This window comes from Poecilia latipinna, unplaced genomic scaffold, assembly GCF_001443285.1.
Source record: "Poecilia latipinna isolate Pla-1442-1.1 unplaced genomic scaffold, P_latipinna-1.0 Scaffold169, whole genome shotgun sequence".
NCBI classification, from domain to species: Eukaryota; Metazoa; Chordata; class Actinopteri; order Cyprinodontiformes; family Poeciliidae; genus Poecilia; species Poecilia latipinna.
The window spans coordinates 592,273-619,688 of record NW_015112785.1 but is presented as its reverse complement, the minus strand read 5'-3'; the positions used below and the strand labels follow the sequence as shown (position 1 = coordinate 619,688).

The 27,416-nt window shown below is 38.7% G+C and overlaps 2 protein-coding genes across 6 annotated transcripts in view; both read left to right on the top strand.

Moving 5' to 3' along the window:
* The first annotated feature begins 150 nt into the window (after window positions 1–150).
* LOC106945988 (CMRF35-like molecule 8) lies at window positions 151–8,318 on the top strand. Its single transcript, XM_015030025.1, has 11 exons — window positions 151–1,944; window positions 2,054–2,125; window positions 2,516–2,833; window positions 3,690–3,809; window positions 5,939–5,968; window positions 6,105–6,128; window positions 6,250–6,276; window positions 6,399–6,431; window positions 6,683–6,775; window positions 7,000–7,043; window positions 7,133–8,318. Exons 1-11 carry the CDS (start codon window positions 1,905–1,907, stop codon window positions 7,358–7,360), a joined length of 1,029 nt encoding a protein of 342 aa, XP_014885511.1. The 5' UTR covers window positions 151–1,904; the 3' UTR covers window positions 7,361–8,318.
* Window positions 8,319–10,994: 2,676 nt separating this feature from the next.
* Window positions 10,995–27,416, top strand: part of dnm2b (dynamin 2b) — a 29,041-nt gene continuing 12,619 nt past the window's right edge. For 2 of the 5 annotated variants that reach the window (XM_015030024.1, XM_015030022.1), the window contains exons 1-15: window positions 10,995–11,432; window positions 14,709–14,782; window positions 15,288–15,437; window positions 15,531–15,734; window positions 16,475–16,573; window positions 16,717–16,877; window positions 17,555–17,697; window positions 17,779–17,914; window positions 18,091–18,158; window positions 19,743–19,881; window positions 23,351–23,437; window positions 23,542–23,612; window positions 25,553–25,607; window positions 27,034–27,144; window positions 27,223–27,332. In XM_015030024.1, coding sequence (XP_014885510.1) covers window positions 11,272–11,432; window positions 14,709–14,782; window positions 15,288–15,437; window positions 15,531–15,734; window positions 16,475–16,573; window positions 16,717–16,877; window positions 17,555–17,697; window positions 17,779–17,914; window positions 18,091–18,158; window positions 19,743–19,881; window positions 23,351–23,437; window positions 23,542–23,612; window positions 25,553–25,607; window positions 27,034–27,144; window positions 27,223–27,332 — 1,769 coding nt within the window. In that variant the 5' untranslated portion in view covers window positions 10,995–11,271. Of the gene's footprint in view, window positions 11,433–14,708; window positions 14,783–15,287; window positions 15,438–15,530; window positions 15,735–16,474; window positions 16,574–16,716; window positions 16,878–17,554; window positions 17,698–17,778; window positions 17,915–18,090; window positions 18,159–19,742; window positions 19,882–22,109; window positions 22,249–23,350; window positions 23,438–23,541; window positions 23,613–25,552; window positions 25,608–27,033; window positions 27,145–27,222; window positions 27,333–27,416 lie in introns of all 5 variants that reach the window. The other 3 variants (XM_015030023.1, XM_015030021.1, XM_015030020.1) reach the window with 2 other exon arrangements.

Here is a 27,416-nt window from a genome sequence, read left to right as displayed (position 1 = left end):
TTTTTCCTTCTTTCTTCATTAGTTGCGCTGCATTGCTGCACATTTTATACCTTAGAAGTCTCAGTGGTAATCTCCCTTTTTTATTTCTTTTAGAACAGATCACATATAAATAGATGTTTTTAATGTTTTTTTTTTATTTGATCACTCATTCAAATTCTAAAATTATTTCAATAAATTGGTTGAGTCCAAATCTTCATTATTTTAAAATCACCTTGTAGGTGACATATTCTGAAATCAAGAGCATAATTTTTTTGCCATTAAGTTTTATCAACAAAAAAAAATCTTACACACATTTAAAAGTTAAGAGGTAAACCAGACTTTTGTTTAAAAAAAAAAGCCTTCCAGACTAACATGGCCCCAATACTACAGGTTTTTTTTTTTTGTTTTTTTTTTTTTAAATGATATATGTTATTATCTAGTAATCAATCTCTATAACTTGGCTATGAGCAAATGTTTAGCATGAATGTAAGAAATCCAAAAACAAAAACACAAAAAACTCTTCATAAATAGTTATAAAGAACATGTGAGTATAAATTTAAATAACTTAAATCATTGCTGACTATAAGAAATAACATGCAGCATGTTGGTGAGATGATTTGAACACACAGCTGAATAACTAACGTTACGCATTTCTGACTCTGTTTGTCTCCACTTCCTGTTATGGAAACATACAAATGATTTAAAATTTTGTGGAAGAATTGGGTTACAAATGCAAACAGCTTTCTTTTTTCATATCAAACAGGTTGTTAGTTTGTAAAATAGATGTATGTCACATCAATGGTGGAAAAAGATGTGGAGTAATTTACTTTCAATAGGCCCAAGTAACATTTAGGATTTTGTTAGATTCTTATCAAACTAAAATCTTCTTTCCTTCCAAACTCAGGGCAAAAGTTCAACGTTGCTGAAGTGCCCATTTAAAAAAATAAAATAAAACATTTTAATGCTATGCTTCTCTGACAGAGGTCCAGATTGAACAGAAATTATTCTCACTCAATGCTGTCAAGTACATAACCTGTGTAAATTACTTCCACATTCTAGGAATTTACATATCCGTTGCTATTTGTGTCCTCAAGTTGACCAAGTTTTTGCGGCTTCACATTCTGAAAGAGTAATGAATTTCCATTCTCTGAGAAAATAAGAGATGAATTCATCCTTCCATCAAATGAACAGCATAAGTTGTTCTTTGATTAAACCACCAAGAAATTTAAACCCACATTTATCTTTGTCACATAAATCCCAACAAATAAAAGTTGCAGCAGAACAAAATGTGTGTCAGGGACTCTGACACGGCTCGTCTGAAAAAATGCCTTTATCTGGACTCATCTGGTAATAAAACTGGATTAGTGCTTCCATGGAAAAATAATATCCTTCACCTCAAACGTCAGTAATATGGGAGATCTTCTTCAGCGAAGTGCCAGGCTACGTTCACACATACCAGAGAAAATCAACACAGTCAAAATTCAAACATGTTCCTTATTATAGCCTGAGCTTTGAATATTCCACTCTTACCTCAGGGTGTAATATGCTGAGATAATGTGCAACATGAAACTAAATAGCTCGTATTTATTTTCATAATGATTTTCGATCCAAAGATAAGTCGTACACTGCAGACATTGTTCAGTGAAGCAGAGTCGTGTTTTAGTCACATGAAGCAGGTGGAGGTTCACTCTGCGTCTGAGTCAGGTCCCAGCTTTCTCTTCTGCATTTCTTCTCCTTCTCACGTCGGAGGCAGATGCTCTGATGACAGATGACATGCAAATGCATCGAGTCCTGTAGAAGAAAGGAGAAGTTGAAACAATAATTTTAAAAAAACCCCAAAAAATCGAAACGGTCACAGATCTGACTTCCTGAGGAGAAGTTTTAGGCCAATATTAGTTTCAGTTCAAGCAGTTTTGAACTCCACCATGAGGATATATTTTACAACTATTGTCTGGTTGCTGACAGGTAAGAGCATTTTATTTTATTTTATTTTTTTACATTATAAAGTGATTTGGGACTTAAACATGTTAAGTGTGTGAAAATGAAATTACTTTTGGTGAATTTTTCATGACAGTCAGTGGAGATTTACTTGTAGAGGAGGAAAATGATGAAGCGCCTCTCAACACTGCTGTAAATTGGTCACACTGTAAGTACGTTGGTCGTAAAACATGCTTTGAAATGTCTTTACAAATGGTATCAGGAGCAAATCAGAAATTAAGAAGAAACAATGTGCTTAAGAACACAGTTGTGTTACATTTATTAACTATCTACTTTTCACTGCTTTGTATTTCAGCAACAGTAGAAAAATGGTGCGTCAGCGCGTACTTACAGTTACTGAAAACAACAAAACATATCTAGACAGATTTAAGCGCAGTAATGTATTTTACTCAGACACGCCAAGAATAATAATTAGCAATCACTGCCTTATTCTGGATCATAAATGGCTTCTAAATGTTAACAGTCAGCTTAAAACAAACCAAAACGTGCCTTTAATAAACATAAGCGATCATGACTGTACTCTTTAATTCTCCCAAAGGCGACAGTGCAACAGTGGAGCAAACAGCACGCCCTGGAGAGTCTGTTTCCATCACCTGCAAATATTCACAAGCCACTGAAAACGGCATCAAACACTTCTGCAGAGGCGATGGAAACTTCAGCTGGACAAAGATGATTTCAGCGCAGCATTCAAACTACACAAAACGGGAAAAGATTTCCCTCAGCGTTGATAAACAGCGAGGACTGTTCGAGGTGAACATCTTCACGGTGACTCAGGAGGATTCGGGCAAATACCGGTGTGCCCTGGAAGAAAATGATATAATCACTTGTTTACAGGAAGTCGTCCTCCATGTTCTGAGTGAGTACTGATCTAAATTAGTGGATCGCTGTTTAAGAAATTATCAACACAATGCGGCCTTATAAAAACAGAGTACATAGGGTTACTCCAGTGGCGCAAGTACACATTATTCAGGTGGATGCGAAAACATAATCGGTGCGTCGCCCCCTCCAGACGGGCTTTTGGCGCCCCCTCTGGTGCTGCGCCCCTATGCGTTGCATACGCTGCATACCCACTTTTTGCGCCTCTGGGTTACTCTGAAGTTATGAGATCTGAAAAATCTCCAAATAACATTAGACTAATAATAATGTATCAGGTTGAAATGGTGTTGAGCAGTTCATCCTCCGACACTTGGCTTAATGTGGTTGAGAAAGCTATAAAACGTGTCAAATAGGCCATCTGAAATGCTCAAACAGTGTTTGTTTATAAGCATCCATCTGAAGTCTGGCTTTTTGCAGACATTTATGTGCAGTGAAGCTTGCTGCCATGCTAGCTTAATATTGATATGTTCTCTCTGTGTTTTATAGGGCTTATTGATAGTTTGTCCGGTAACATAATTTCAATCAGGGTCCAGCTGAATTATGCATAGATAAAACTAACAAAAAAAAAATCCACTTCATAAATTTGGTGCAAGTCACACAACACAGATAGGTTGCTTGCAACCACAGCCTCCCTTTCACTGTTAATGTTGTTGTAAAGGGTGAAAAAAATACTTAAGACCCCTTGAAACCAGAGCTGTTTGTTTTGGTGCCGTTATACGTTTCTTCACATATTTACTTCTATGAGTTAAGTTTACTTTTTAAGATGGGCTTTTTTAAATTGTACATCAAGTAATGCTTCTTATGCTTTTTGTCACTTATACTTTGTTGTTGTTCAGACCCGTTTACAGTCCCGACCTACAGCAGAAAGGGAGAGTCACCACCTCAACCTGAGCAGATTATTACACCACCAACACGAGTGAGGACTTACAGGGGTTCTGATTGTGGTTCTAGTTGTGGTAAGAAACACCTGCTATTTGTTTCCACCCATACATGTAAATGCCTCCTCTATCATTTATGCATACATTTTATAAACTGGAAAACTCATATATTTAAGACAGTACTTTAATGGAGTGGTAATAGGATTATAATATTACAAAACAATTAACACAATAAACTTGATTCTATTAATTATATTTTTGTATATTTAACAATACTGCAGCATGAATATGTGTTTTCATTACTATACAGAATGAAACCGTAAAATGGAGGAAAGCTTTCTGATGTTGTTCGCTGCTCTCTGTGTCTTGAGGCCATTACTTTCATCCTTGGCTCAAATCAAAAGCTCACAATTAGTAGATTCAAATTGTGACTTCTAAGTTAATGTTGTAAGGATCATTAAGGCCTCTTACAGATAAAGTAATTTTGAATTTACCAACATCTTTCTTCTGACAGAAAGCAATATTAACATTTTGAGTACTGACACTGTTATGAGAACTAAAGATTAGAAAGATCAGACGTCAAAGACTTGAAGTTTATCACCAAAGTTAAATTCTTCAAAACAGAAACTTACAAAAACCTGATCAGCAATTACGAGAAAAGTTTGACTGCTGTCAAGCCAGTAAGGATTTTGTTTATTTCATCATAATAAAATAAAGAAGTGTTGAATTAAATTGAACGAATAAAACTTTAATCGACAGCTTGTCATATTTTTCAGTAAATTACAGTCACACTACCTACATATCTAATTCCCTATCAGATATGCAACATGCCTAGGTCAGTCTCTCTGTTTGATTGAAATTAATATGGACTTACACGGTCATAATGTATCAGTAAAGAGACACAGCTATCACTTTAAGCAAAATCCTAGAAAGAACATAAATGGGATGGGTTTTTTTGTTGTTTTTTTTAAGAGGTAGTGATTTATTCTGGAGGGACCCGTCATTCTGGTACGTTGCCCTGTCACAACTACCCAGAATAATGCCAAGGCTGATCTAGTGAGCCTCTCCTTACCAATTTGTCCCAATGTTCCTCGTTTCTGTAGTACACAACAAGAATGCAGCCAAGTGCAAATTTAGCATCACCATAATTGTGAGCCAACTGGTGGAATTGATCAAATACTGTCATGGTTTTATTTAAATCTGTTAAAAATATAAAATAAAAATAGAATATTGTCAATCTATCTTTCAACTGTTGGTTTTAAAAGCGTGTAGAAATCACAATATGGTTGACTAAAAAAAGAAAAGAAAAGAAAAGAAGAGAAAAGAAAAGAAAAGAAAAGAAAAGAAAAGAAAAGAAAAGAAAAGAAAAGAAAAGAAAAGAAAAGAAAAGAAAACCCTCCTCTGGCCCAATTTCATAAAATTTATGGAACTACCACCACTACAAAGCTATGAAATGTCAAAGAGGCAAAACACAGAGAAAAATCCCACCTGTCTGCAGGTGTTTTAGTGATTTTGTCCAGTCTTTATAATATGTTATATTTTTGCAAGGTAATCCAAAACTGCCACTGTACTGGCATGTTTTGTAACCTACTGAGGGCATACAAGTAGGATAAGGTAAATATGAGTGGCAAACATATGAGCAAACCAACAAAATGAAACCGTTTTAGCAAAATCTAAATTGACTAGAACCAGATGAAGTTCTAAAGATCGTCTTTGTTTCTGTTTGTTTGCATTGTAACTCTATGTCTGCTATTGTCATGATCCATGTTTCTGTGTATTTATTTTTAGAGTTTTCTGTGTTCAGGTCCTTCCTATGAGTCTCTGTCTCTGCCTTCCCCTTGATTGTTCCCAGGTGTTTCTCATTCCCTTGATTACCCCGTGTGTATTTAAGTCCACCTGTTGTCTTTGTCTCTTGTCGGGTCCTTGTCTAACGTCAAATGTACGTCTATGTCCTTGATTGTTAGTCTGCTGGCACAGTAGAACTGCAAAGTCCTGTGCCGGCATTAGCTTGTCATGTCAGTCTTTGTTTAGTACATTTGCTACTGGTGTTGAGCGCTAGCTTTATTCTCTGCTGTGCTGCCTGTATTGGACTGTTCCAAGCATCATTATTATTAAACATATCATCATGTTCACCATACCTGGATCTCAGCGTCAATCCTCACCACCACCAAACCACCATTTATGACGGCTATTTGTGGTTCATTTAGGTGGACAAGATAACCAAGGACCACCACCAGGTAAAGAGAGATTTATTATTGCTCTGCAAAAATATTTTGGTAATTTTAAGTGATTTTAAAATCATTTTTAGAATGATTTTTAAATGTTTGTGTTTGCACTGAAATATTGTCTTTTAATTGTACTTATCTCTTTTAGATGATGAACAAGAAAACAAATTGGGTAAAGAGAAATTTATTGCTCTACAAAAACATTTTAGTCATTTTAAAAATTATTTTAAAATCATTTTTAAATGTTTGTGTGTTTGCACTGAAATATTGTCTTTTAATTGTACTTATCTCAGACAGTGAACAAGAAAACAAACTACGAGGTAAAGAGATTTGTTATTGCTCTACAAAAACATTTTAAAGTCATTTTAAAATCATTTTTAGAATGATTTTTAAAGGTGTGTTTGCACTGAAATATTGTCGTTTAATTGTACTTATCTTTTAGACGGTGAACAAGGAAACGAAACACTACCACCAAGTAAAGAAGGATTTACTATGGCTCTACAAAAACATTTTGAAATTGTTTCTTTATGCTGCAACTCTGTGCCTGTTAGTTGTGCTTATCTCTTTAACATGGTGAACGTGACAGGAACAGAATAAAAGTGTTATAAACGCAGAATTACAACGCTGAACAGTTCCTAGGAGTTTTCACTGTAGCATGACGTCTTGAAAAGACTAATTGCTAATTTATCCAAATTAATGTTGTGTTCCTGCTGTTTTTGTTTGCAGAAGCGATTGCTGGCATTGTGTGTGGTGGTGTGATCGTGGTGGTGCTTGCAGTTGTCTTAATACGCTGCAGACGGAAACTCTGCAACAGACGAGGTCAGGGGTGGCTGTGTAAAAAAAAAAAAAAAAAAATACAAACACTGTTCTAATTCAATTGCAATCGTAAGCATGGTTTTTCATTTAGCAGTTTGGGAACTTAAAACTCAGATTTTGCCCCTATAAATTCATGAAAACTGACTTGCAAGTTATTTGCGCAGATGTAACATAAATATCCTGAAGCTATATTTAAATATTCACTATTTTTGCATGTTGTGCTTTAGGGGAAACATCGGAGCCGAAGATAAACGCAGTACAAAGCGCAGAGGTCCGTATTTGTGTCTCATTTACATTTGATAACAGGAGCGCATTTCTCATCACTACTCTGGAACTCGTCCTAATTGTTCTGTTTTCCAGACAACTGATGGAGATCACCAATATGACGAGATACAGACGCAGAACAAAGAAGCAAAAACAGTCTGCACTCTTTATTCCACAGTGAACCCACCTGCAGACCAGCTGCACTACGCCAGTGTCAATATCGAGGCCGGAGAGCCCAGAACTGGTAGTGATCAAAATGACTCTTCACACCCTCCAGCAGAGACCACTCTCTACTCTACGGTCGCAAAGCTCGGAGAAGAGTAGCCAAACTTCCTGTGTTTTCTGAAACATGTTGTAGAGAATTTGATCTTTTTCTGGGTACTTGACAGTGGCGTCCCCAAGCGGTGGGTTGGAGGGGGCATGACCTCCACTTGAAAAATGCCGAAAAATGTAGTTTTTCATAGCAAGGCATATAGTTATCTTCTTCAATGAAGATATAAATGTAAACAGGCAATGTAAATAAATGAAATTCCTATATTTTCTGTTGTGACTCCCTAAAATGGGCACCCGATGAGAATTTTCAGGGGCACCACTGAGACATGGAGAAACTGCTGCAAGGATTTTTAAAGAAGGAATGTCTTGCATCAAGGAACCCTTTTGGGGTTTTTATTCCTAACCCTACAGAGAAGCTGCCAGGAGCATCAGCTCCAGCCACTTATGAATGGCGGAGAATCTAGAGGAGGGCAAATCCAGAACTCTGACCAGCTGAGCCTGAAACCTGCTGTTACTGCTACTTCAAGAGGCCGCTGAACATATCGTCTGCAGACTTTATGGGATGGTGGACTTGCAGAGGTGCTAGTGAACTATGGGAGATGAAGGCTGCTACCGGAATGGACATGCTGATTCTTTGTTTTGTTTGCCTGTGAATAAGTAGAACTCTGCAGCTCTGGAGTCAGAACTGCATTTGGAGCTTTTATTTTTTGTTTTACTAATTTCATGCATTAATGTCTATTCTCTGGCTTTTTTTTTACTTGATTTTAGGTATATTGTTTGACTTACCAAATATTGGATAGAATTAAAAGGTAATTTCCCTTCAGAAATATTTTTCCCTTGTTTTGCATGTACTCTGAACCTGAGTTTCATAAATCACAATGAATTACAAATGGAAAAGAATATGTTAGTATCTTATTTTTAAGAAGAAAAAAAATTGATTACCCAGGACGTATATTAACAAGACTGAAGTCACAACTCTCCATAATAAATTACACAAAATTTGCAACATAATGTGTGACACTGAGTTGGATTTTTTTTATTTTAGATTTCCTGCAATGTTTGAGATAATTTCTCTGGCCATTTTCAGCATTTTATTAACTTTTACCCTTTATAAATTAGAAGATATAATCACTTGTTTTCAATTTTGGTTTATTTATTTTTTTATCCTAGCATTGAAGGTTTTAGGCGCTAATATTTTATGACAAATAAGTACTGTACCGTTTTTCTGTGTTCTACAGCGCCATCTTGTGGATAGTTGTGGAGTTATTAATGACGGATTTTTCTCTGCCGTCCTCTCAGTTCGTATCTCTTCTTATTCAGTCTAGCCTCATCTATTATTGCAAATAAATACTTTGGCAGATACAATTTACAAAAATTACAACAACGTAATTAATAAGGCCGGTTTCACTTTGTACCGTTTTAATTGCGTAGTGAATGTGGCGTTTAAAATATGTAAACGACTTCCATCCATCCATCCATCCATTTTCTGTACACCCTTGTTCCTTAGTGGGGTCGGGAGGGTTGCTGGTTCCCATCCCCAGCTAACGTTCCGGGCTGCAGGCGGGGTCACCCTGGACAGGTCGCCAGTCTGTCGCAGGGCGTAAACGACTTCCTGTCTCATTAAGTATACAAACTTTCGTCCGTTCAGTCTGCCGCTGTTAGAGTAGACGAACAACGCCACCAAGTGGATATTATGTGTCTTATCCTAACATGTATAATTAGCCTGTTAGAAATTAGAAAGACGAGGAAAGCAGCTATGAACAGTAATGTTTACCTCTTAGCCAGCATTTGGTTTTTCAGTTAATCTTTCCCAAAGTGAAGAAGTAAATAAACTAAATGCTCCCTCTGAAAGAGGGGAGTTAAGGTGATCCACTTTTCTGAATGCAGACTGGATTGTAGAATTCAGTTTTGTTTTATAGAGACCAGTAGAGACATGGTTAAAATAATCGGATATACTGAAAATAAACGCATGAGTTTTTCAATGAGTTTTTATGTGGTAAGAAACTTTTAATTGCTTCTCGGCCTTTTGGCTAAGACAGCGGTCCCCTCCATCGGGCGGTGACAGCGGTAGTCTTTGTCACTTGGCTGTTATCACTGATTTAGAGGTTCATTCAATTTTGTCCCCGGTTGAGATGCTGATCGCTGAACAGTGGAAAATATCTCCTCCTTTTAGTTTTGTATACCTGGTTTTATTTATGTATTGGTTCTTAACAAAGGTTTTAGCCTTTAACTGGTGGTGCCTCCTCCATGGCGGCTACTCATGTCGGCATGCAGAGGCACCACAGTGTTTGCTTTTCATTCAACGAACAAGGTAAGTCAACAAGAATGTCAAGATTGGATTTCTCAAGAAAATTGATTTGGCAAACACTGAAGTTTCAGTCAGATGACCTGAATTGTATCCTGACCCTGCCTTTCAACAGAGGATACGACATAAGTTTTTGTTCTGACGCTTTATTGAAAGAATTTTGCCCTGGTGAAAAAGTAATATACTAAGTATGTTCAATTTTAACATATTTGAGCATACTTTAAGACAGATTAATCATGAGTATACTTCAAGTTCACTTAGGATTAGAATTTTACTGTACATATTGAAAGCACAAAGTAAACTATGAACACATTATTTGCTTTGTTAAACAACATTACATCAAGTTCCACTATTAAGATTATTTTCTTTAATCATTGCCATTTTAACATTCTATTAATGTTATCTATTTAAATTCTATTTTGAGCATATATTTTAAAATGTACACAAAATATCTTTAAAAGATATTTTAAAATATTTAAAGTATCTTTTAAATATACATTTGGATAAGTGTATATTTACACTTAAATATGGATAAGTGTATCCATATTTACACTTGGGCAAATACATATTTTGTTCACTTAAAGTATACTTTTATGTAATATATTTCTTAAAAGTGTATTTTGGTACAATTTTATTTAAATATGTTTAAAGTTAATATGTCAAAATTGGTACAAGCATACTTTTAGTATACTTTGTATATATTTATAGGTAGTACACTTAATACTTAGTAGAATGTACTTGCACAAATGTAAGTACATTTGAAATATACTAAAGTATTTTTTCCCACTAGGGTATTCAGAAACCATCAAAGCAGATGCTTATAATAAAATTCTGCCAAGTCTAAATAAACATTTTGGGTATTCAGAATGTTATTATATCTTGTTAAAATAAATATTTAATACAAACTCTTATGTACTCTTATTAGGTCTATTAATTTTTGATATTCACATCTTTCTGTCATAAGTATCAGATCAGACATAAAAATATAACACATTTCCAGATAGCTCATATAATTTTACAAATATAAATAAATAAATAAATAAATAAATAAATAAATAAATAAGTGCAAATGGTTAAAAAAGTCACTAAATTAATAGATGGAATGATAAAGTTACAAATATCAAAATAATAAAAAAAAAAAAAACACGCGAGTGTTTGACTGTTGATTTCATTCACTATCTAAAAACGTTTATAGTTTTTGAAGCGATAATAAAATAATGCTCTTACTTTTGAAGTTCAAGTCCAGAAACCTCCAGTTAGAAAATTAAAACATGGATGTGCGTGAGTTTACGTACGCGATGACAGACGCTCAACCCGACCAATGATTGGACGAGCAGACCTGGAAGGCGGGGCTTCGACCTCCGGCGGAGGCTGGGTGTCGCCTGACCGGATGATGACAGAAGTTTTCACTGGAAGCCAGTTACTTTTATTATACACTGACCCGCTAACTAGCTGACAAGTTCACTGAATTTAGCCTTTTCCGTCTTTTTTCCTTAATAAATAAAAGGAAGTAGAAGACAGACTTTCAAAAAGAAGCAGTGGCAGGCTGCTGAGCCATTTGGAAACTTTTTTTTTTCCCTCCCTTTGGAAGAGCGAACCATAATTTGACTAGCGAGGTGTCTGGGATAAAGCCCGCAGGGCTCACCGAGGCACCGCTATGGGAAACCGGGGGATGGAGGACCTCATTCCCCTCATCAACAAGCTGCAGGACGCCTTCAGCTCCATCGGCCAGAGCTGCAACTTGGACCTGCCGCAGATAGCGGTGGTCGGCGGGCAGAGCGCAGGGAAAAGCTCCGTGTTGGAGAATTTCGTTGGAAGGTTGTACAGCCCGTGTCTGCTCTTCCATTTTATCCCCTTGCGTTTAGACCGAGTTTAGCTACTGTTGGTGTCTCATGAACACTTGCGTTAAAAACAACAAAACAAACTAAACTCGCCAGCTAAGCAGTTGTTTCGGCGCCCAGTGTGTCGGTTCCTCCCAGTTTATAACGTTTTTTTTCCCCCAAAACTGATTCTTTCCATTCTTGAGCTATTCACAGTCTATTCCTACGTAGCTTACGTATAAAAAACAGATGTTTGACAGGCAACATAAATTCTTTAAAATTATTGTAAAATACATCAAAATTGGCTTTATTCAGGCACTAAAAGTAGGTTGAAAAGTGACTGTGACTGTATGACTAATCTAATGCTGTCAGCAGGGCCTGCTATCAGCCATGTCCTGTCAAACATTCACAAAGCCTGCTTTATCATAAGATTGCCTGGCTGTAAACACAGACCTCACGTCACATAGGTCACTGTTTGAATTTTAAGGGTGTGGCAGAAAAAGGTTAGTTTGTAGATTTCCTGAGGTCACTGGCAGATATAATAGCTTATCATTCAGCCACACAGGAATCGAAACAGGAGCTTAACCCTTTGCATAATCTTGTGTTTATGTGTGGGGCTGATTAAGGAAATCTTGACAAAGCCAAGCATCAATTGTGACTTTAAGAAAAAAAAATCCCTTTTTTTGTGGACATAGTTTGAGAAATTGGTAGAGATAGTGAGAAAACATCTGTTTATGATAAGATTTAATTGGTTTAAATCTGCTGAAGATTGGTGCATCCACATAGTTTTTCTAGACCTCAGCTAAAGTGCAATGTGTGTGTGATAGTGAAAGTGGATTAGACGGCCACGTCTCTGCGGTTTTTTTTTCCTGTCGCCTTTTGTTTGTGAGCCCCACAGCAGTCGCACAGGGAGACAGTGGAGGCATTGATGTGTCTGCGCCCGGGTCGTCAGTCATGTCACCAGCTGCACCGTCATGCGTACATGACACACTGGGTACCAGATACCCACAAAGCTGCTAGCTGTTCCCATGATCGGTAGTCATGCAGGGACGCTTTGGCAGGCTTTTGACTCCGCTGTGTTAGTTTTTAAATTAAATGGCTCTTGGTTTCTGACTGGTCCAAATAAGCTGTTCTCCTCATTTGTAATGGACAGAACCTCGGAAAGGACGTTCGACCTTAACCCTTTGAGTTGTCCACATTTGGTCATTAGTGTTTTCTGCTGCACACAAATTAAGTTAATGTGGGATGCATTTGTATTCAGTCGCCCTGAGTCACTGATTTATAGATCTGCATTTAGTTGCAACTACAGCTGCATGTTTTTTGTCTTCCCTTTCTAGTTTTGGACCTGACAGGTTTACCGCTCAATAGCTCAATCAGATTGGATTTTCAATTGGATTTAGGTCTTGACTTTGACTGGGCCATTCTATAACCTGGAGTTTTGGTCTTATCAGACTTATCAAACTGTCCACATGACTCACTTCTTGCTGCTCAGCCTTTGTGTGAAATGTGAAATAGATCACTCTTTATCGTTCTTCCAGAAATGGGAGTCAATAAAAGGCGTTTCTGACTGATTTACCAGAATAATGATTCATGATCTGAACTGGTCTTGTTCATATTTTATGCTACAGCGGCATAAGTGACGGAGGAAACAGGATGGAAATCAAAGTTGTGCAACATCCTAACTGCTCAGTCAGCGCTGAACTTCAGGAGCAGAGGGAACATAAACGTCTTCCAGTTTTGACCTCAGTGCATATATGAAGGTTTTTTTTTTTTTACTGTTTGCGCTGGTTGCTGTCTTTTGAATAAAATGTTGAGTCTCCCAGCTAACCTGACAGCCAGACGGACAGAAAAACAAACATATTCTCCTCGCCTGCAGAGATGTGGGGGCGCTGACCTGGAAATGATCGCGATTGTATTGAGCAGAAGTTTCCATTCCGATGAGCATGTGTGCAAAGAGGAGAGGGAACACAGGCAGATGCTTCAGCTTCATTTAGACCGTGTTAGTCTTCAGCGAATGTCATTTAAAGTCACTTCAGAAAACAGAAGCAAGTCCAGCTCACGTGGAGACATGTAGTTCAATTTGGTCCTGATTAAGTAATTCGTGTCAATCTCAGTCACTGCAGTAAAACTAGGACTGGGCGATGGGACTTGCATCTAAAATCTCATTTATGATTTCTGTCTGTTTTTGTTCTCGCCTTATTCTCTTAAAGAAATTACAAATGGCAGAAAACATTTTCAAAAAGTGGCTTTTATTTCAATCATTCCTTCTATGACAAAGTATTAGAGTCAGGCTACAAGAATTTGTGTTTAATTACGGGAACACAGTCATAATGTTAGCAGAATAAAGATGAAATTTGACCAGAAAAACATCTTAAAATTATAAGAAAAAAGTATTTTTTTTTGTGTTGTGTTACTACGACTGTACTCTTGTAATATCTTCACTTTATTCTTGTAATGGAAAAAGACAAATATCTTAGCCTGACCGTTGTGTTTTGTTGTAGAGCTGACCTGAACTCAGAGTCCAAATAAGCAGAATCTGTAAAACTGCCTCAAGAAAAACAAGATGGCGGCTCTCGGTGTGTGACATCACTCTGAAATACGGAAACAAAAGGAGTACATTGATGGGGGAAAAAAGTTAAGATTTTCCATAAATTAAATCTTCAAAAACCCAGTCATAGATGCAATTCAGTCCAAACGTCATCAAGTACAAACTCAGTTGATTTTTTTATGCAAATTAGGGAAAAAGTCATCAAGGTAAAGGAGCCCAGAAGATTACCTTGAGTCAATGATTTTGCAATAGTTAAGCATGTGGTGACAGTGGAAAGGAACAACTCTTAGCAGGAAGAAACCTCCAGCAGAACTGTCCTCAGGATTAGCGGCCATGATGGCGGACTGGGAGGATAGAAAGGAGATGAAATGCAGAATCACAAAGAGTCCATAGAACGATTCGCTACAATAAATGTTCATTACAGACTCCATCCAGGAAAGAGACGCAGCTAGTCAGAGAAACACTGAGCCAGAGGAGCTTTCTATGTAAACAAAAACAGTTCAACAGGCAGCAATGGTTTCCTCCAGAAAGGGGACACAGCTGAACACAATGGCGCTACGCTAGAGGTACCTTCTGCAAAAAAACAAATAAGCAGAAAAAAACAAGTACCCTGCAGCTTCCATCTTACAGTTCTGTTTAAGAAAAAAAGATCAACCTGTAAATGTTATTCCTTAGTTTGTGTTTCCAGAAACTAAACTTATTCTTTTTTTTTTTTTTGTCTGACAGAGACTTTTTACCCAGAGGATCTGGCATCGTCACCCGCCGTCCGCTCATCCTCCAGCTGGTTAACAATAAAGCAGGTAAAGCACAAAACTTTGGGTTTACTTTAAAATGTAAATAGCAGCAGTAAACTAAAATTTAAATCCCGAATCTATCGAAAAATTGTTCCATCGCTGCATCCGTGTTATCTGATACCAATTTGGATTATTCTTTTACTTTTTGCCTGGAGCGGCTGTGCATTTAATCAAATTTATTTTTCTGTCTTTTGTATAATCATCATTATCATAGAATAATTGAAATAGTTCTTTAGTAATATTCTAAAACATTTGATCTTAATTTGTCAAAAATGTAAAAAGATGCATGGAGTCTGCATCAAATTAGTTCAAAATAAGAATTCACAACATTCTTATTTAAATGATCATTTATTTTATAATTTATCATTATTATTGTTGAAGTAATTTTTTTTACATATGATTTTGCTTGATTCTCTTTCTGTAGTAATGGCTGCTATTCCACACATTTTTTTGTCCTTGATTTTTACTTCTATTTTGCGTCAGTCATCTACATCACTTGTTTCTTCTGTAGAGTATGCGGAGTTCCTGCACTGTAAGGGACGCAAGTTTGTGGACTTTGACGAGGTCCGCATGGAGATCGAAGCAGAGACCGACCGGATCACCGGGTCAAACAAAGGGATCTCCCCCGTCCCCATCAACCTCCGCGTCTACTCCCCGAACGGTACCGGATCCACACGCTGAAACCGTTACTCCACGTATTTGAACTTCCCCCGGCTGACTTCAGCCTTCCTTTCGTCTTCCTTTCTCGGCTCAGTGTTGAACCTGACCCTGATTGACCTGCCGGGGATGACCAAGGTCGCCGTGGGCGACCAGCCTCCGGACATCGAGCACCAGATCAGAGACATGCTGCTGCAGTTCATCGTCAAGGAGAGCTGCCTGATCCTGGCAGTCACTCCGGCCAACACAGACCTGGCAAACTCAGATGCTCTCAAAATCGCCAAGGAGGTGGACCCGCAAGGTGAGGCCGTCCCTTCAGATCTGGATCATTAAAAATTCAAATTAAAGACTTAAATTATCTTAAATTCATTTAAAAGATAAGTTGGCATTACATTTGGTCATCAGAGGTCTTACATTTGGCCTTAGTAGGACTTTTGTCAGGTAAAAGGTTGGCTCACATGCAGACATCTTCATTATAACCTGCGGCTCGTTGTCACAGCTAGCTTTTCTTGTGTCTGTCATGGATAAGTGCAAATTTTTCTCCAGTTGTTTGGCTGTATGAAGTTTGTACATTTCTTTGGACATCAAGGTCTTAAATTCCATTCATACTGGTCTTAAAATGTCTTAAATTTGAGTTGGTGAAACATGTAGAAACCCGGTAGTCATTCAGTCTGACTTTAACTTGGTTTAGCACTGAATAAGATGAACATGCTCCTTGCTCTTAGCTTCCTCTCACTTCTTCCCTTCCGCTCTTTTGTCATTCGTTGCCTCACTAATAAAGCTGGATTATGGTTTTAATTAACTATTTAATTATTAAAAGATTTCCTGGTAGCCAAGGGGAAGCAAGTAGAGATAAAGTTAGTGGATTAGTTCTATCTTTAGCTCTTTATATTTCAAACCACGATGGTGTCATCAGTTAGTTGGCTGTTCTTTATTGGATTGTAGCAACGTGTTGTATGTATGACAATCAGAAGGAGTTTTCAGGTAAAATTGGCGCCAGCTGTAATTTTAAGACCATCATCGGGACACTTTGGTGTTTAGGGCTGCGGACGATTGGCGTGATCACGAAGCTGGACCTGATGGACGAGGGGACGGACGCACGAGACATCCTGGAAAACAAACTGCTGCCACTTCGCAGAGGTAACTCTGCACATGGGATTTTTCTCAGAGCTGCTAGTCTCTCTCAGACTGGCTCTGAGCAAATGTTAGAAATGTTCCAATCTGAGTCAGATGCAGTCCGCTCCTTCACTGTAAGATCTGACTTTTATGTTTTTTTTAATCAGGCTACATCGGGGTGGTGAACCGCAGTCAGAAGGACATCGACGGAAAGAAAGATATCCGCGCTGCTTTGGCGGCTGAGAGGAAGTTCTTCCTGTCTCACCCCGCATACAGGCACATCGCCGAACGCATGGGCACCCCGCACCTGCAGAAGACCCTCAACCAGGTCAGACCCGCCCCGGATTAAACACCGTCACACCGTTTGACTTGAAAGCGTTGCCTGGGTGACACGTCACACCAAACCATGTTCTGGTACATTTTGTTCAGTTCAGTAAAAGAAACGTGGATATTTATATCCAAGATTTTTCGGAGTCTCTATTGTGTGGGCAGGAGGGATCTCCTGTAGCAGTCTGTGTGGCACACAATCTGAAAAAGCTCCTGTCTTAAAACTGACCTTTCACTGGATCATCTTTGTTACACAATGAGCTCCAGAGGTCCTTCGCTTTCTTCCATTCCAAGTTGGAAAAATGAAGCTCAATACATCGTCTAATTACATCGTCTAATTACTATTATCAGCAAAGGCTAATGACGGTTTATTTCCTACCAGTTAGCAACTTTAGCAAACCGCTGTCGCTCAGTAATTTATGTAACTTGCTCAACACTAACCATTAAAGTTTCAAGTAAACAGTTTAATACTGAAGCTTTCATCATGTTAAACACCCAACAAACACATCAGATTTCAAGGTTGCCTTTGGTGAACACAAAACCATCCTTCTGAACATTTAAATTTATTTTCTTCTTTTCTTAAGTCGGACCTCGTAAATTTTGACTTCCGAGAATTTAAGACGGAGTTTCCACTTGAAATAAATATCGGCTCCACCTAATTTTTCTGTTTTTCTGCAGCAACTCACCAACCACATCCGCGACACGTTGCCGGGGTTACGCAGCAAGCTGCAGAGCCAGATGCTGTCGCTGGAGAAAGAAGTGGAGGAGTACAAGAACTTCCGGCCCGACGACCCGACCCGGAAGACCAAAGCCCTGCTCCAGTTCGTACAAACACAAACAGACGGACATAAACAAAACGTGTTTGAACTCTTTGGCTAAGTTGACGTTGCGTGAATCTGCAGGATGGTGCAGCAGTTCGGTGTGGACTTTGAGAAGTGCATCGAAGGGTCCGGAGACCAGGTGGACACCTCCAACCTGTCCGGCGGAGCGAAGATCAACCGGATCTTTCACGAGCGCTTCCCATTCGAGCTGGTGAAGGTAATTTTGGAGGTTTCTCTCTGACATGTTTCCAAACTGCAGTGGGATTTAAGGGCAGACTTTCTTTCTGACTAAAAATGAAAATGTTTTAGATGTAAGGTTTTTCCTGCTTGTCAATTAAAACTAAAGAAGCTCTTTGACAACAAGTAAAACGTGTCACGGCCTTTGTGTCTCAGATGGAGTTTGATGAGAAGGAGCTTCGCAAAGAAATCAGTTACGCCATCAAGAACATCCATGGAGTCAGGCAAGTTCAGCCAGCATGCCAAAAAAAACCTACTCCACATTTTAGTTCCTACCCTTCTGTCAGCTGTCCATCTTACACGATTCTCAGCTTTTTCTGTTTTCATCGTCACTTTTTAAAACCTCATATCCAGAATTTGTTTCCAATATACAGCAAACCCAAATCTTCCCATTTGCTAATTAATTTATGTTTTTGAGAAAGAAAGAGAAGGAAATTATTTTTTTGAGTATTGTTTTCACCTCTTTTGTATTTAAACTTTTCAAACTTTAATTTGAAGCCAAAAATGACCTCAGGTTAATTGCTTTTTTCTACAATTTCTTGCCACATTTCACCTGTGTGTAGATATTTTGCTCCTTTCTACTTGCAGTTTGTACTTATAACAAAAACAGTCATTAAATACTCAGATATAATCAAATACTGTTAGATTTTTTTTCTAAAACCTAATTGTTTTGGTTCTGATCCCTTAATGTGCCTGCTAAATATTATGACATATAACAGATTATAATCTCTGAACATAAGAAAAGTGATTTTCTACTGGGAGATGCCACTTACTGTAGTCACATAACCCGACTTTCTGACAGTAGGGGATGAGCGGAGCATTGGAAATGACTTTCCGTCGCCTGTCGGGTACATCTGACGGGCGGTTTGTACGAAACATTCTCGTATCAAAGATATAGTGTGAGATGACCAACACTCGCCAGAAATTCACACAAAATAGGAAGATAAATGTTCATTATTGTGCTGCATATCTATATTTGAATGTGTTTGTTTATCTTTTCTAAACACGACAACATTAATCAGTGAAGACACTGATATTTATTGTGTGCTGTTTAGTGTGTGACAGCACACATAAGTTTAATAAAGTCAGGAAGTGGACGTTTCTTCTCATTTGATCTGTAAATAGTATAATTTAGTTTTTTTTATTAGGCTTTGTTTGTGTCAGTTGACTTGGCCTTGAATTACTGGAAAAGTAGAGACAAAGCAGGAAATAAGTAAAATGTTATGCACTTTTCTGTTCTACAGTAGAAATGCTTCAGATGCTTATTGGTGTCGTTGTAAAGTTGTTTTCCTCCACTAATGTTAAAAGATAAGCTTCTCTGTTATTCAAGTAAAGTAGCTCCATTTGTTTACATTGACTAAACAGAGGTAATTCCATTAACATGTCTGATTGAGTCCATTATTGCGTGATTATAATTGCATTAGCAATCCTAGTAACAATCAGGCTTTCATTCCAGTTAATACAAGGAAAGCACAGGCACGCCCTCTTCTGGATGAAAGTGGTAATCACCTCTGACCAATGCGGCTGAATGATTGCACAGATGAACTCTGAGGCACAAATACATCTGTCACACTCTTTGACATAAACAAAATGGCCGCCTTAGAAGAAACCTTTCTGGAAATGAGGTTTATGTTTCTAACTTTCTGCTTGTCTGCCACATGGCTGCCTTGACTCCAGGTTCTCTTTTTCTTCCCCTCCTCATTAGTTTTCTCCACAGCGTCTCGTCTGCTCGTGTCTTCTCTGTCTTTGATTCTTTTTTTTTTTTTTCCAGTCCTTGTGTCCATGTATCTTATCTGTATGTCCTTCAGGACAGGCCTGTTCACCCCTGACATGGCGTTTGAAGCCATTGTGAAAAAGCAGATCATTAAACTGAAAGAGCCCTGTCTGAAATGCATCGACCTGGTCATCCAGGAACTCATCAACACAGTCAGACAATGCACTAATAAGGTATCGCTGCATGGCCGCCTGTCAGACTGTCACGCCAGCGCACAGTCAGTGCAGCCAGGAGCCATATCTGTCCAGCGTTGTTTTTTATTTACTTAACGTATGCTGTTTTCATGGACTGAGAAGAACAGCTTCTGAAAAAGAAGACAGACAGCAGCAGCTTTGAAATCCCTGCCAGTGAAAAAAAATCACAAAACTACTAATCGATAAAATCCCACTCTGTGACAGAACATCTGCTTTCATTGAGCTAAACGTTTACCTCAAAAAATCCGATTGCTTCTCAAAGTCCATGTTAGACGGGTCAAATAAGATTTCTATGTGAGGTTTCTGACAAGAACACAACAGTGATGGCATTAAATTTGGCTACAACTCGAGGAAAAACTGGTACTTAATGCCTACAATGTGGCCCTTACTTTAACCAATGAACTGTCTTTCTTTACAAGAATAAACTATTTTCTTAAAATTAATTTGAAGGTCAGCGAAACATTGTGTTGCTGTTTTAAACTTTTCCATGCCATGGCTCCTCACCCAGTCAGCTTTAGCTTCTGCTAAGGATCCACTTTACAAAGCCACAGAAAAATACATGAAAACCATCAACTCTTTGTGTTTTTTTTCTAACTTTTATTCACTGTTTAGAAATTATTGCTTTTGTGTAGCATAAATGCTGCCTCATACCTTCTAATTGTAGTCGACCATGACTTCTTGGGGGCTTTTTTAGCTTCAGTGAGGAACAAAGCAGCTTGATGAATTTGACTGGCAGCCAATCAGAAAGAGAAGCATGGCAAGTGACATTTCCAGTAATTATTTATATTTTAGAACAGTGACTGAAACACGTTAGATTTTCTAATAAAAAGGTGATTAAATAGTTATGATTAAAACATTTATTAGATTGAGTTGTTTTAGTCTAACATTTTTTCCTAGCGCCCTCTAGTGGCCCCTGCTTTGAAAAACACTGTTCAATAACATCAAAGCAGCTGAGATGAAACTTTTACTCAAAGATAAACTAGTGTGGGTATATTTATATACTTTGCCCAGACTGAATTTTATTTAATCCCAAATTTAGTTAAACGTTTCCTGATTCAATGTATTAAAAGGAATGCACTTTAAAAATAATCTATTGCAGTTGTTGAATAAAAAATAACTCAAATTGTTTAGAAGAATTTGTAATTTTTTAAAAAAATCTGCCTGTCAGTAACTTCTAAATAATTTTGGGTTCAATTAGTAGCTGACTTGTTTCATCGATAAGCAGCGGCCATTTTTGTAAAATAAAAACTCTGACGTTGGCATCACGTCAAGCATTCACATTATAAAAGATTTCACTTCACCAGACTTCACTTTGACGAGAAACATCGTGTCACGAGAGCTACACCGCCACAGGAGGATCATGTCAAGGCCTCAAACTTCGCGTTTCATAACCCTAACTTAGAGAGCTGCTGCTTTAAATGACCAATATTTCACCCAATCTGACTGGAAATCACCAAGACGGTGTTCCGCTTAACAGATAACAATTATTGCATCTTTCTTTTTGCACGGTTTTCCTTTTAACTCATGATTAGAGGGAAGGTCAAGTACTAGCTGTGATGAGCTCCAGCTGTATTTTCGGTTCTGTTTGACCGTCCAGTCCATGTGCAGCATGTGTAACCGTCTGCGGACTGGGTTTGGTGTCCTGGCTGGACGGCGGTGCGGTGGAATGCTGCCTGCTAGATGCTGCGTGCTTACAAGCAGATGTGAAATGTTTCTGCGCTGGTTCATTGCAAAACAAGCTGCAGGCCTCATTTGAACTTTTTTTTCCCAGGTTTATTTTTTCCTTTCTGTTTGTGCAGCACTGAGGGAAAGTTTTAACCTGTCCATCACTTATCTGAGTTTTCTTTCCAATCAGCCAAACTTTCTCTTAGTTTCTTTGATGATTTCTTGGGTAGCTGTTCTCAGAGTTCACCTCATTGTTTTTGGCTACACTTGCAGTGTCACTAAAAAGCTGTTTTTGTCCCATAAAGCAGATTTAAGAACCTGCAGCTTGTTTTAGTCCTGAACATGAAGCAGAGCTAAACTAATTCCTGTTTTATCTCTCTTCACATGCCTCAATGCTCTATTTTTTCCCACAATATCCCATCCAACTATTATTTTCTCCACCATTTTTTTCTCTCCCTTCTGTCCTACTATGACCCACGCTATGCTCACCTCATTCTTTTACCTGACACTGAAACTCCAACTCCCATGATGCCTCACTACAGGACAGGTCTCTTCACCCCAGACTTGGCTTTTGAGGCCATAGTGAAAAAGCAGGTCATTAAGCTGAAAGACCCCTGTCTGAAATGCGTAGACCTGGTCGTCACCGAGCTGGTCACCCTGATCAGGAAGTGCTCGGAGAAGGTAAATGTGAACAGAAGCGGAACGAGGAGTGAGGGGCAATAAGCGAAAGAGAAAAATCAAGAACTTTTAATGGACTAACCAGCCACCGTGAACGTTGTTGATCGGCACCTTTCACCACCACTCAACACCCATCCTGCCACTTCCCTCAATGTTGACCCTCAATTATAAATCTAATGACCAACTCAATTTAAATGCAGCCCATCACCACACTGATCAGCTCTTTAACAAGTCCTCACCCCTTCCCGTTCTTAAATCAAACCCCACCCCGCACACCAAATTTAGAAACCTCTTCCTCACACTCTTCAGTCTTCCTCTCAGCTTCCCCCTGATTTCCTTCCTGATTTGTTGAGACTCGCATCATTAAATACTCTGATGGTGAACGTGTTGGTGCATGCATTTGTGTCTGAACCGTCTGTAAAATTGTCGCTGCTCAGAAATGCTCAGGTGCTTCCCGCATTGTACTAATGCTAGGTGTGCAGGTTGTAATTACAGTGCCTTGCGGGGTTTTCAGTCCTCCAGTTCTGTTTCCAATTCCGTCAACTTGACACAAACTTTAATCCACTTTGTTGGGGTTTTATGTGATCAACGTAAAGTAGTGCATATGTTGCACCCTGGTACTGGCCTGGACTCAACTGGAACCTGGAGACCGGGAACTCAGGCACAAAGCTTCATTTGGTAAAATATTTCGTTTTCACTTGTTCTGGAATAAACACTTCTCAGAAGAATAACAAAAACAACAAAAAAAAACACAGTAAGTTAAACAAAGACTCCTCCTAATGAGAGAGTGGTGCAGCGATTGCGGCGGCACCTCGTATACAAAGGCTATTTATCAAAGCAGCTGAAAATGTTGTGTCATTTTCCTCCCACTTCATGATCATCCATTACTTTGTGTTGGTGTGTCGCATTAAATCCCAATAAAGCATCCAGAAGTTTGTGGTTCTATTGTCACAAAATTTGAACAACTTAAAGGAATATGAATGTCTGAATATCTTTACAAGGCACTGTAGGAGCTCTGCACGATGTGCTGATGTGAAGGTGTGCAGCTTGGGATTTCTGCAGCTTTTTTTTTTTTTTCTTCCTGCACACACGTCGGTGTTTGCAGTTGGATTCGTACCCTCGACTGAGAGAAGAGACGGAGAGGATCGTCACCACTCACATCCGAGAGAGAGACAACAAGACCAAAGACCAGGTTGGTGTTTGTTGGGAGCAAAAAGATTCCCAGTATACCGGGATATTGTAGTTTTGCTCCGTTTGTGCAGATAATGCAGCATTGTGTTGTATTTTGCCTATTAGGTGCTGCTGCTGATTGACATCGAGCTCTCCTACATCAACACCAACCATGAAGACTTCATCGGGTTTGCAAAGTAAGATAAACCTCTGAGGCAGATTAATGGGGACTCTTACTGGGAATCCGGCTCGGCTGCTCTGATTGGCTGTTAACATAGATTTGGTCTGGCCATCATGGCCATCATGGCCATCGTGGCCATGATGGCGACATCATGGCCATCTATGAGGCGATGATGTCGCCTCATAGTTCATGGTGGATGTTTGAGAGGCTTTGCAGTGTTCAGCCAACGTTCTTTCTTTAAAGTAAATTTGTCACTTCTAACAGTGTGGGTCCAAAAACTTCTCAGTTTCAGAGTTAAAGCCCAGGATGATGCGTTCTACATTCTGTTATATATTATTTTAGATTACAAGGCTGGGATCATTTGTTACTTTTGTATTTACAGTTTTTCATTTGTTCACAAAGCGGTTTAGTGTTGCTTCAGTAGTGAATAAAAAAGATGCTCTGCTGCGGGTTTTTTTTGTCTACAACAGGAAAATGATTATGCGGGTTCATCCTGTTTCTGCCCCTTTCAGCCGCGACTGAGCTGAGCTGCTGTCAAACAGAGAGACTGGAACTGTTTTCAGAGATTTCTTTCTAAGAAGCAGCCAAAACAAAGACGAACATGGCGTTCAAATCACATTGTTGCCGAGGTCCAAATGGTACAGAAGCTTAAATTAACAAAGTTAAAACAAATTTGTGTTAACGCAAAACTGACCTATTTTCAACATGTAAATGTTCGTGCAACAAATAAAACTAATTATTTACATTTAAAACACATTATTTACATTTATTTACATTATTTACACTAATTATTTATGTTTAAAACATTTTATCCGACTTTATCAAAACCCATTTCTAGCCATTTCAATAAATAATCAAATTCAGTTATGCTTTTGGATGATTCTGGTATCTCATTGTATTACTGTGAGGTTTAAGAGCTTTTCTGAAAGTAAAATATATAAAAATGAAATTGAAACTTAAGTACAGATTTGCACATTGCAAGACTAATGTTTAAATTATAAAGTGTAACTGATGTCTGCATAGGAAAATATACACAATGTTTACATTATACTTAATAAAGTACCTGAGTTTTAAAAGTTTAGAATACATGTATAAGGAATAAAATCACTCATTCATCCATGCTCTTTTATTCCTTTGGGGACAAATACTGATAAAATAATTGATTGTAGTATAGTCATAAAACACAACTGAGCCAGCCACAAAAATGCTAAATTATGCAATAACTTAAAAAGAATAAACGAAATGTTGGTAAATAAAGAAATATACCGTATTTTTCGGACTTTAAGCCGCTACTTTTTCCCCACGCTTTGAACCATGCGGCTTACAGCCCGGTGCAGCTTTTCTGTGGCTTTTTCTTCAACCACCAGGGGCGCTTTAGCATGAAGTGAGTCATTGGAAGTCAAAATTGGAAATCAAAGAAGAAAGCGCTAATTTTCATTTAGAGCAAGCACCTGCTAGCAACAGGAACGACGGAGAAATGTTTTCAGATTCAAACCCCCTCATCATGGAAGCAACACGAAGAAGTTCATATGATGCCGCTTTTAAGCTAAAGATTATCAATCAATCTGGCAGTAAATGGAGCCGCTGCACATAAACTCAGCGTGAATGAATCCATGGTTGGGTGTTGGAGACGGAGGGCTGCGTCATTATGGAAAACCAAGAGCGGCGGAGATACCAGCGGCTTATAGCCCGGTGCGGCTTATTTTCCGTTTTTTTTTTTTTTAAAAAACCTTTTTAGATGGGGCTGATAGGGAGGGGCGCTCTGTAGTCCGGAAAATACGGTATTTTAGTCTCTCATTGATCAGGTTTTTTTTTTTTTTTTTAAACACTCTTTTATTTGTAACTGGATCAGACTGAATGTGTAAGAGTCGACTGATGGTTCTTCCAGTGTGTGAAAAGAAACCGGGTCCAGTTCTTAAAGCTGAGCTGATTTTATTGAACGTCTCTGTCCTGCAGCGCCCAGCAGAGGACCGCTGCCAACGCCACCAAGAAGAGAGTCATGCCCAACCAGGTAGACCAGCTCTCTTACATCACTGCAATGTTTTGTTTTTCCGCTGTAATTGTTCATCTTTCCATGCTACTACCTACTGGCTCTTTGTTCCTCTCTTCCTCCTTCTAAACCGCTCACTGGAGCTTCTAGTAAAGCACCTTGGCCCCAGTTCCTCTTTAGGTGGGTGGGGGGAGCCGCTGCTCGCTCAGGCCGTGACGAACAATATTTTTTCATGTCTGACAGGGAAGAGGGAAGTGAGAATTGCGCACACTTATGAGAACTCACAGGTCAGCTTTTAAGTGTAAACATATGACATCACAGCTTCTCCGTGAAGCTCTTATGGGTTTTTCTGAGCTTTTAAGAATTTTGATCTGCATCTATGGATGACGGTGAAATTAGAAGAAATACGGGAAAGCTAGGATTAATTGTTGCAGGTTTACAGGCAGCAGGTGGTGAGATTTATCTGTAAAACGCTGCAACCCATTACATCATAAGGCTGGAATAGTTTTCCTCTGGTCATCTGATCTGCGAAAAACACATACAAATAAATCAGCCGTAGGATCACAGTTTGAAATGCTGAAAATTGATTTATTGAAGAAACAGAGACATTTTCCAACTCTCTACACTATGCTAGACGTCAAAAACAACCTAAAATGTCTTGCAGCATGGCTGCCATGAAGATTATTTTTCTCCCATTTAATCTGTAGCTCTGCAAATAAAACTCAGTCCACCATTTTAGTCAGAATGCTGCATTTCCGTGGTACGTTTTTATGCATTTCTTTAAAGCTGCAGTAGGTTACTTTATAAACAATGTTTTTTTTTTTTTTTTGCTTATTTGTTTTACTGTCTATCATCTTTGTGTAGGCGCTGCTAAACGCTAATGGCGGAAAAGCAACTTACCGTTATAGGAAAACCGTTCAGCTATTGTCATTGGTTGCTATGCTAACTAGCCTGAGCATTGATAATTGGCTCCGCTGTGAGCAAGGGGCTGTATCGCAGCAGAGAGCAAATGGCAGAGTGTGCCTGGTGTGTACACAAGCATGATTGACAGCGATAAGACCCTCCTCCTTGCTCTCTGATTGGTTGTTTCTGACCATACAGAGTATTTTTCCAGTGGCTCTAGGACTGGAAGGAAGAAGAAAAGCTTGATTTGTTTATTTATTTTTCATATATTATCTGTCTCGAAGCATACTGTCACAGTATATCGTCATGACAGTTTGAACAAATACGTGAAAAACCTATTTCTTCATAAAAGTTACGTACTGCAGATTTAAAGTTACCAGTGTTAACGCAGAAACAACAGCGAATAGAAGAACTTTAGCAAATCAGATATCAAATTGAAGCACCAAGCTCTCTCGGCTGTGCTGCGTTTTCATTTGCTTGTAGCGTCCTGCCTCCTCTCTTAGGATGAGCTTTAAAACACCTGGTGTTTCTGTGGACCGTTCAGGTGATCCGCAGAGGCTGGCTCACCATCAACATCAGCATCATGAAGGGCGGATCCAAGGACTACTGGTTCGTCCTGACCGCCGAGTCTCTCTCCTGGTACAAAGACGAGGAGGTAAACCTGCAGAAACGACAGGAAATGATGATGTAGCCGTCAGTCTCTGGCAAAACGTCACACAGAGTGTTTCATCAGGAGAAAGAGAAGAAGTTCATGCTGCCTCTCGACAATCTGAAGCTGAGAGACGTGGAAAAGGGCTTCATGTCCAGCAAGCACGTCTTCGCTATCTTTAACACCGAACAAAGGTGCTGACATCTTTTTTTTTTTTTTTTTTTTTTTTTTTTTTTTTTTTTAACACCCTTGGTTTTTAAATTTTTTTTTTTTTTTTC

Excerpts from the sequence above, each read along its gene's own strand:
- LOC106945988 (XM_015030025.1), top strand. The coding sequence starts at position 1,905 with ATGAGGATATATTTTACAACTATTGTCTGGTTGCTGACAG. Across the intron at positions 2,834-3,689 it reads AGTCGTCCTCCATGTTCTGA|ACCCGTTTACAGTCCCGACC; the intron begins GTGAGTACTGAT and ends GTTGTTGTTCAG. Across the intron at positions 6,776-6,999 it reads GAAACTCTGCAACAGACGAG|GGGAAACATCGGAGCCGAAG; the intron begins GTCAGGGGTGGC and ends GTTGTGCTTTAG.